Here is a 10,014-nt window from a genome sequence, read left to right on the forward strand (position 1 = left end):
AAAACACAAGGCAGGCAAAACACCCAGCAATCGACCCAATAAATCAAACGACACCGGCCGGCGGAGATCCCGCCGCCTGGCACCGCGCCGAAAACCACGCATGGCCTGCCTGACAGGAAAATCTTTCGTGACATCACGCACACCCTGCAGATGAAACAAAAAAGCCAGGCCAGCGAGACGCTGGGACACAGAGGAAAAAGACCGACCCTCACCAAAAGCAACGCCCACCCGAGACAATACCAAACACAACCGATCCCCATCACTCAACTCACTCCCAGCCCCACCAGACAGACCGTCCCAATCCCGCCAAACCTTCGAGTAACGATCCCAGGTCGCGTCAGACACCGACCGCCGAATCAACTCTGCTGCGGAACGGAAACCAGAGACCAGAGATGAGGTGGGCAGTCCTCCCCCACCGGAGCCGCGTCCGGGGCCAGTTCCCGAAACCTGCCAAACTGAAACCGTGACAAAGAATCAGCAACAGAATTAAGGACCCCAGGCACATGACGCGCAGACACATGAACATTCAACTCCAGACACCGCAACACCAGATGCCGCAACAGCAAAACCACCGGGGGGGAGGAATTAATCAAAAACACCACCGCGCTATTGTCACAATGAAAACAAACACGTCGATCCCGTAGGTCACCGCCCCACAACTCGACAGCCACCAGGATCGGGAACAACTCCAACAAAGCCAAGTTCCTAACCAAGCCAGACGCAACCCAAGCAGGCGGCCAAGCCCCTGCGCACCAACGACCACCAAAATAAGCCCCAAACCCCACGGACCCAGACGCGTCCGTATGAAGATCCAACTCAGGACTAGAGACCACCGACGATAACCACAACGAACGTCCATTAAAACGACCCAAGAAATCGTCCCAAACCAACAAGTCCGCCCGCACCGCGGCAGTCAAGCGCACCCGATGGTGAGGTGACCGTACCCCCGCCGTCAGAGCAGCAAGCCGGCGGCAAAAAACCCGGCCCATCGGCATAATGCGACAGGCAAAGTTCAACTTGCCGAGGAGCGACTGCACCTCACGTAGACGCAGCTTGCAAACCCCCAAAAACTGACGCACCGAGGCCCGCAAATCCTCTAACTTATCCGACGGCAGCCGAGACTCCATACGCACGGAATCCAATTCAATCCCCAAAAACTTCATAACAACCCCAGGACCCTCAGTCTTATCCGGGGCAAGGGGAACACCAAACAAATGCGCCATCCGCTCGATCGTGCGCAACAAAACCAAACAGTCGGAAGAATCGCCCGGGCCAACACACAAAAAATCATCCAGATAATGGATGATGGAGGACAAACCCGACATGTCCCGAACGGTCCACTCTAAGAAGGAACTAAAAGCCTCAAAGTAGGCACAAGAAATGGAACAACCCATGGGAAGACAGCAGTCAACATAATACTGACCCTCCCACATGCAACCCAACAAATGGAAGCTGTCGGGGTGAACCGGCAAAAGCCGGAACGCCGCCTCAATGTCCGTCTTGGCCATGAGGGCCCCCGGGCCAGCCTTCCGCACCAAAGCAACCGCCTTGTCAAAAGACGCATAGGTAACTGTAGACAACTCGGGAGCAATCCCGTCATTGACAGAGGCACCCGCCGGAAAGGACTCTGGTTCTGTGGGGGGAGACACCCGCAAATTAGGCAAAGGAGGGGACTCAAAAGGCCCCGCCATACGGCCAAGCTCCACCTCTTTTCGCAGCTTCGCACTCACCACATCCAGGTGATCCCTGGCCGACTTCAAATTCCCGGGACGAAAAACGGGGGCAGTCGCATCAAACGGGATGCGAAAACCCTCCCCAAACCCCTCCGCCAGCAGGCAAGCAGCGACCCTGTCCGGATACCTATTTAGAAAAGGTCGCATGACCTCGACCTTCACCGGAGTCCTCCCTCTTCTCGCCAACGGATTCGACCGACTTACCCTTACCTCGCTTAAAGCACCTGTTAAGCCCGTGCGCCCCGCCACAACCGGAGCACTCGTGCTTAAAGCGGCAGGTGGCACCGAACTTGCACAGCCCTTCGTTATACATCCAACAAAAACCCTTTCGCTGGGATGCCGAGGATCTGGCCGCTGAGCCAGCACCCCCGGCACCCCCACGAAAGGACTGAGCAGCAGGCGCAGTCATCAGTCGCATCCACAAAGCGATATCCTTGTGGTCCCAACGCAGCTCAGGCCTCACCGCTTTCCGCTGCCGAAACTGCTCATCGTACCGGAGCCAAGCCACTCCACCATACACACGATGAGCCTCCCCAATCGCATCCATATACCCAAAAAGAGCGGAGCAATGTTCCGGCTCCTTTTCCCCGATCACACTTGCCAATATGGCGTAAGCCTGAAGCCAATTGAGAAATGTGCGAGGGATTAAACGGTAACGCCGCTTCTCCTCATCCTCCTTCTTAGAATCACTGGGTTTTACCCTATCCAAATTGAACTTATCTAAAGGGAGAAGGGAGAAAATCTCCACATATTCCCCTTTCCAAATCCTATCACGTACCTCCTGCTTGAGATGCGCCCCAAGGGGGCCCTCAAAACAAACATACACCTCCCCTTTAGCCCTGTCATCCATCCGCACTACATCAACCGCCTTCTCCTTTTCCTTATCAGAAGACGGTGCCCCCGCATCAGACCCCACAGCAGCGGGAACACCCCCACCAATGACAGCAGCATCCCCCGCCGAGACCCCAGCAACCCCCAAAACAACCCCAGCGGACCCCACAACTCCACCGGACCCCCCCACAGAACCAGAAGCACCCACGGCGGCACCCCCAGACTCCACAACCGACAGCGCGGCCGCACCAGGGGAAGAAACCGCCACAGACCCCGCAACACAAGGAGACCCAGGACCCACCCAGACCGCAGACGGCCCAACGCCACCTGAAGACGCACCCACCAACTGACGCAATAAAGACACCACCTGACGCAAATCTTCCCCAGAGCTAGCTACACTACCAGAGGACCCTGACACATCACCCCCCACCCCACTGCACACTGCAACAGCACCCACACCCCCCCCAACAGAGCCCCCCGAAACAGAAGAATGAAACCCCGCAATCTCACCAGGCTGCACCACGGTCCTCCCCGGATCAGCCGCCACAGGTCCGGCATCCTCAGGAGCAGAAGAGTACTGTCCTTCTTCACCGCTGGATTCCCCGTCGTCGGCACCAGAAGGAAGGGGCGTGGCCAGCACTCCGCACGGGCGCCGCCCCACAGGAGACGATCCATCCCCTACTTCGGCCGGCCTCTTCCGGCCCAGGCCCGAACTCCCACGGGAAGAAGGCCCGGCCTCACCCGAACTGCAGGCCGCCACAGTACCGGCGCTCTCAGACGCCGTCAGCAGAGAAGAGCCAGGGAGGAGGGCAGGAGAGCCGACCCCGCCCGCAACAACCACGCGCCGGGCCCGCCCCCCAGAACCACGGGAGGCGGTCATTCTGGTCCGGGACACTGAAGAGGAGGAGGGGGGGGAAACGACCTCCGACCCCCCCTCCGGACGGCTGCGGCCTGCGCGCGGATTCCTCCCGCGCTCCGGGTGAACCGCGGGAGAGCTGGCCCGGGTGCCCGAAGCCGGAGGGTCCCTCCTGGGGCTCCGAGATGGACGCCTCGCCGCCCGCCCCCTTTCCGGCGAATAGCGCTCCGGCGGCCGTGACCGCCGAGCACGCGAGGAGACCAGGGGAGAAGAGCCCTGGCCAGGGGGCAGCCGAACCTCCGCAACCAAGTCATCCAGGACCCGGTCGCCGTGAACCGCCGCCGCCGCCGCCTGCAGCAGGGCCCTCAGCGCTGCCAAATCAGCCATGACAGGTATGATGCGTCCACTTCACACGTTGGCTAACGCTCCACTGAGCCCTACTGGCCACACCCCCACCTTAAATTAACTCCTACTCCGCCCCCTTATTTTCCCGCTCTCAACCGTTAGGGGTTAACCCTTACGTTCCCTAATCCTCCCCCCTGTCATGCCGTCCCCAGGCCCTAGGGCCTAGGGCCTAGGGCCTCTTCTTTCTTGTACCAAAGGCCCGCTGCATACCATGATGCGGAAAATACCACGGTGGAGTTTTCCTCTGTGGACTTTCTGCCCCTATTATACCCATATGGAAAACACCAGCATTTCCATAGGTATAAGTGACATGCTTCGATTTTCCGCTGCAGATTTTTTCTGCAACATGTGGATAGAATTAGCCAGAATCCCATCCAATTTGCGGGTAACGTAAAACACAGCGTTTCCGCCGCAACCAAAAGCTGCATTTTCTCAATGTGGGGTCTGGCTTATTCACACTTCGTTCCCCACTTTTCTGGTCCTGGGACAGATCAGTAAACAAAAATTAGCACAAATGTGAACACGGCCATGGCAGTTTAAAAAAAAAAAAATTGCATGGCTGGATAACCATTTAATATAGATCCAGAAGAGACCCTGAAATTGTTACAGGTCACAGGTGAGACCCCAAAATTTAGACAAATCACGTATAAGATTCCGTAATTAATACAGGTCCGAGATCAGACCCCATATAATCACAGAGCCTAGATCAGACCCCAAAAATAAAACAGACCCCTGATTGGACCACAAACTAATACAGGGCTCAGTCCTGACAGGTAGCAGGGTGCCTAGTAATACGGTAAGGGCTAGTTCACACGTGGGCAAAGGGGAGGTTTTTGACAGCGGAATTCGCTTCAAAAACCTCTCCTTTAACATGGTGGTCTATGTAAACCACTAGCTTTTTTTTTCCTCCTAGCGTTTTCCGCCTGAAGAAGCGACATGACCTTTCTTCAGGCGGAAAACGCCTGAAGAATTGCATAGAAGTGAATGGGAGGCGAAAACCGCGCGGTAAAAAACCGCGTGGTTTTCGCCTGCAGTTTCTATAGCACATATAGGAAAAAAAAACCCTAGCGAAAACCGCTAGCGAAAACCGCTAGCGAAAACCGCGTCAAAAACCTCGTCAAAAACCGCGTGGAATGCAAAAAACAGCGTCAAAAAAACTCCCCGAGGTTTTTTACCTCGCACAAATAAGCTAGGCGGTTTTCACGTGTGAACTGACCCTTACTCTGTTCAGTGTCCTTACTCACTGAAGATTTACCGCTTCCTCTGATTTATTATACCTCAAGTAAACAGATCTGGGTGGGGGGAACACGGTTAGGGTTAATCATTGCAAAAAGTCTATTTGTCATGGAGTAAACATTGTATACCTAATGTACTAAGACCATACAACCTGATAAGGTCATAGCTGCAGGAAGTGAACACGGAGCCCAGTAGTGTAAGGGGCTGGAGCTCTGTCCAACTATGTCACCAGATCATACAGGGCTAGGTGTGCCCCCGACTCTGACGTATCTAAGGACGGGGCAGTGCTATACTGAAGTAGTTAATAGCAGTCGCTCAGTTGTAGTAAGGATCATTGGAATTTTCTGGCATACAAAGCATAAAAAAGGCCGACAAATTCTTGCACAAATCCGGATTTTTTTTGTGCAAAAAATTGCAAATTGGTCATACTACTTAGATAAGCTATTCTTGCCTTCAGATAAAATCAGACTCAATTTCCATGATCTTGAAGTCACAATGGCGTTCTGCACCGAAGACCCAAAGGCATGGGAAATATCCTTTGTATATGAGACTAGTGTGACTACAAGGCGTCAGGTTGTAGTGCGTATAGGGTGTACAATGGATGGCATGAATATGACACCCCATAAGGTACAACCAATAAATTCAACTTCAACGAGTGCTGCCCTTTTAGGGTCCATTCACATGGAGGAAAATGGTGAGGAATTTGATGTGGAATTTTCCACGCTGAAAAAAAAGCCTCCCATTGATTTCAGTGGGTTCTGCTATCTTTTTTTCCCACTAGTGGAATTTTCCTCTTCACAATGGGTTTTTTGGTCAGGATTTTGAGGCCGTATCCACCTCCTGATCAAAAAGACGGCTCCCATTGAAATCAAAGGGAGCCGTTCAGTTCTTTTTTTCTAGGAGCTGTGTGTTCCAGCTCCTGGAAAAGAAGCGAGATGCCTATTCTTTAAGGCGGATTCGCCTCGCGACATCCACCTGAAGACACTCCCTCCTCCGGACTAGGCACATTCATTTAATCTAATCCGGGGCGGAGTGCGGACGCAGCTTCTGATATTTTGGTCCGGAACCTGAGGCGGCCTCCACCTCAGGTTCCGGACCTAAAAACCCTGTGTGAACTTACCCTTAGACTTTAGCATTGACTGGCAACTTTTTGCTAACAATTTTGTATAATTTTAGAACATGTGGTGCATTTTAAAAGACCAATAGCAGGAACCCCTGCTGATCAGCTGTTCCATTACAGTTTGGTTCCTGGTAATTTTTATATGCTGTACACTCACTGTACAAAAGGTAATAGTGGCTTTAGATACTGCAGAGCTGCCTCATAGACTTTAATGCTATGTTATTGGTAGATGTGCAATAAACTATTAACCCTTCTATTCCTGATAGTATTCTTACTTTACCCATAATTCCAAGTAATAAGTATAGACCACTGTGCTGATCTTTAACCCTGTCTTGACCAACAGGCCCAGGTGCGTTTTTTTGGCTAACCACAGCTGTAGATGTCTGCTCTCCTATTTCTATGTAAGATTGCACGGATATGCCATAAAGTGCTGTAAACTCTCCAAGAGGAATGATTTTCTTTAGTCTGCTGGTATTATAATTGGGTTGCTGTAATGTTTAATCTGTCAGCTATAAAGAGGTGATACAGTTTTGATATCACATCACATAAACACAACACTAATGAATTATCCATGTCTATCCTAAGATCTTCTGATCCTCTAATCTCCGCTATTACAAACAGATCACAGAGATCCACAGTCATTAGTCGGCGCTAACAGACTATGTCAGCAAATCATCACAGATCTGGACATGGGAATCATCTATAGCAATTAAAGGGGTTATCCAATGACCAAGACCACATGATCTAAAGCAAGGCTGGTCACTGAAAGTAGGTCAATGACCAAGAGTTACTAGTTGAGCTTTTTTTTTTTTTTTTTTTTGGAAATGTGGTATGTGCAGTATGTATTTATCTTTCCCAGCAGTTCTCTTCCTCCCTCTCCATAGACTTCTATGTCAGAAGTTACTCAGCTTGATAAATGAAAAATTAAGTATTTGAGAGTGTTTAATCCCAGTCATCCACCATAATATATGGCAGATAATGGGTATTTAAATATGGCAGTCACACAAATTTCTGCTGTATTTTACAGCAGAGACCCAGCGCTAATGTCTGCGATCAGTGGCCGATCAGCACTTCGGTCAAAACTGGACGTCTCTATTTTGACAAGGATTGCTTGCCCCAGATATCAATCCATTGCCATGATATTTAGGAGCTGATTGAAGGCTCCCAGGCTTGTCTGGCATTCATTTGTATGACTGGCTGCTTTCTGATGGCTTAAAGTTAGACTAAGCAGTCAAAACACACTCGAGATTGATCATCCAGTCACTGTGATAAATATGGTGCATTTTAAGACTGTGTAGTCCTGTGATGGCGAACAAGGTGCCAGATGTAGCATTCAGAGCCCTCTCTGTGGGCACCCATCTGTGGACCAGATTATACTGTTTGTGGGCCACTGTGGAGCAAATTGTACTGTGTGTGGGCCACTTTGCAGCAGATTGTACTGTGCGGGGGTCACTGTGGAGCAGATTGGACTGAGTGGGGCCCCTTCACTATTTATATCACACAGTATCAGTTATATAGCAGACATGTGATATTATTAGAGGCCATAATAACATTGTACGGTCACTATAAAACAGATGTGTGCGATGTAAATAGTGAACATTAATTGTTCAAAATTATACCAAATGCAGTACAAAGTTGTTTGTATAACTGAAAGCCCCATTTACAAGATCATATTTTGCGGGTCCGTAATCGTCACACAGTATTAGGATTAAATTGCCGTGTTGGCACTTTGTGATAAATTAGTGGGTTTGGGTTGCAGTTTGGGCACTCGGTCTCTAAAAGGTTCGCCATCATTAGTCTAGTCTAATTTCTACATGGTCTAAGAATTAGTAAATCTGCCCCAATGACTCAAAATGTTTGTGCTAAATTCAGTTATATAGTAGTGGGGTGGGTTAAAGAAGACAAAAGTCCAACCAGGAGTAGGTGAGAATGTGCATAACATAAAGGCGGACATCTTTGGATATATTAGTCAATCTGCACTTCTTGTAATCTCATAATCCCAGTTGGCCTCTCCCTTACGTTAAATCTCTGCAAAGAAATTTAAAGGGGTTTCCCAGGCTAAATCATTGACCCATCTTTAGGGTAGGACATCGATCAAAGTCTGGCTCCTAGGGTCCTGGTCATCAACTGTCTGAAGAAGCTGCAACATCTTCTGTATATACCGAGCATCGCATTATATATTTGTATCTGGTTGTGTTTGGTATCGCAGCTCAGCTCATTGACATGAGTGGGACTGAGCTGTGAACAAGTCATTTGACCGATGAAAATGAACTTTTTTTTTCTGCAGTGTTTCCACAGTAGGCAAAACACTGCATTTCTGCAATATGGGGACCTTAGCTTTAAAGTTGCCAGGATCTTTTTTTGTAACTTCGGATACTCCCTTGCAAAAGACAAGAACAGCCCTTGGTTATCTCCGTCAGTCTCATAGACGGCGAATAGATCGGCAATACGGAAATGCATATATGTGACCAACATTCAGTTCAAATGGGGTACCAGGGACCCTGTGCTCATGATCTGGGGGGGTCCCAGCCATCGATCCCAGTGATCATACATTTAGCACCTATGCTGTAGGTATATGATATGACATGTATGGTGATATATGTTAAACCCTTTAGTATAATCCTTTAAAAATTGTATTAAAGAAAAACTTGTGAATAGTTTATAATATGGGAAAATCTAAAAAGTCAACGGAAATGTAGAAATGAGTAAAATAAAGAAAGATGGAAACACTTAAGGCTATGTCACAAATATATAAAGTATGTAAAGCTGGGACTTACCTCTAAAGGTCAGGGTTGCCTGTCTCTCGTGTTTCCCTGGGAGATTGGTCACCCTCTTTAGGCTGACGCTTAGAGCCATGGTATCTGGCTTAAAGGCTTATCATATAAAGGTCCACAATGTATTTATGGGGGTATCATTCCAGCGCTGAGGGGTATAGCGTGGACCTGCCGCAAGTACCAGCTCTGTCCTCCCACCCCAAGTAGCTATGCCTTGGTCGCATACTGGCTCTGCAAGTTCCTCATAACACTGTATACCTGCAGAGCAGGTTCCACACACCTCATTCATGGGCCGCCCGCCTTACACCTCCTCAAATTGCATTCTTAAATACACAGATCCTCTAGGAGCCTTATCACTTTGGCGCAGGCTATTTATAAGTCTGTACACAGATTCCCTTTCCTTGACATACCTTTTTCCGTGGGGCTTATTTGGAATGATCCACTTTGCAGTTTCTTCACCCAAGTTTCTTCTGAACAGGTTACACTCTTATTAGAGTCAGTGAGGAGTAATGTCCGATACATTGTATTACTCTAGAGGGGAGAGGGAGATCCTATGTCCATTCATGTCCTAGCGAGGGTCTTGGTTGTCCTGCTCATCCCCATTGTAGAAGACAAGAGGTTCTGGAATTTGAAGCAGATATTTTTCTACTTGACAAAAACTAAGCTGGTTTTCATGCTGAATTTGGAGACAAGCGCCACTGTATTTTGCCTATTTTGGCCTCATTAGGCAAACCCAGAAAGATTTAGCTACTTTCTCCCATGGAAATGAATGGGAAGCAGATTTTAGGTGATTTTTTCCCCATATGGGGATCACAATATACTTTTTTTTTTTCTTATCAGTATGTCTTCGTAGAATGGGAGGAAATCCACGCAATCACAGGGAGAACATACAAACTGCAGATGTGGCTCCTGGCGGATTCGAACCCAGGACTCCAGCGCTGCAAGGCTGTAGTTCTAACCACTGAGCCACCGTGTTGCCCCGAGGTGAAATTTTAAGTGGATTTTGAGGCGGATTTGTGTGAACATCCCCTAAGGGTACTTTTTTTCTTATTGGGATGA

The 10,014-nt window shown here is 49.3% G+C and overlaps 1 protein-coding gene across 1 annotated transcript in view; it reads right to left on the minus strand.

Annotated features, from left to right (window-relative positions):
- Nucleotides 1–9,075, minus strand: part of LOC142208842 (fer-1-like protein 4) — a 113,866-nt gene extending 104,791 nt beyond the window's left edge. The window contains exon 1 of the mRNA XM_075277597.1: nucleotides 8,959–9,075. Coding sequence (XP_075133698.1) covers nucleotides 8,959–9,037 — 79 coding nt within the window. The 5' untranslated portion in view covers nucleotides 9,038–9,075. The remainder of the gene's footprint in view (nucleotides 1–8,958) is intronic.
- Nucleotides 9,076–10,014: the final 939 nt, after the last annotated feature.

The sequence above is a fragment of the Leptodactylus fuscus genome, chromosome 6, assembly GCF_031893055.1.
Source record: "Leptodactylus fuscus isolate aLepFus1 chromosome 6, aLepFus1.hap2, whole genome shotgun sequence".
Lineage (NCBI taxonomy): Eukaryota > Metazoa > Chordata > Amphibia > Anura > Leptodactylidae > Leptodactylus > Leptodactylus fuscus.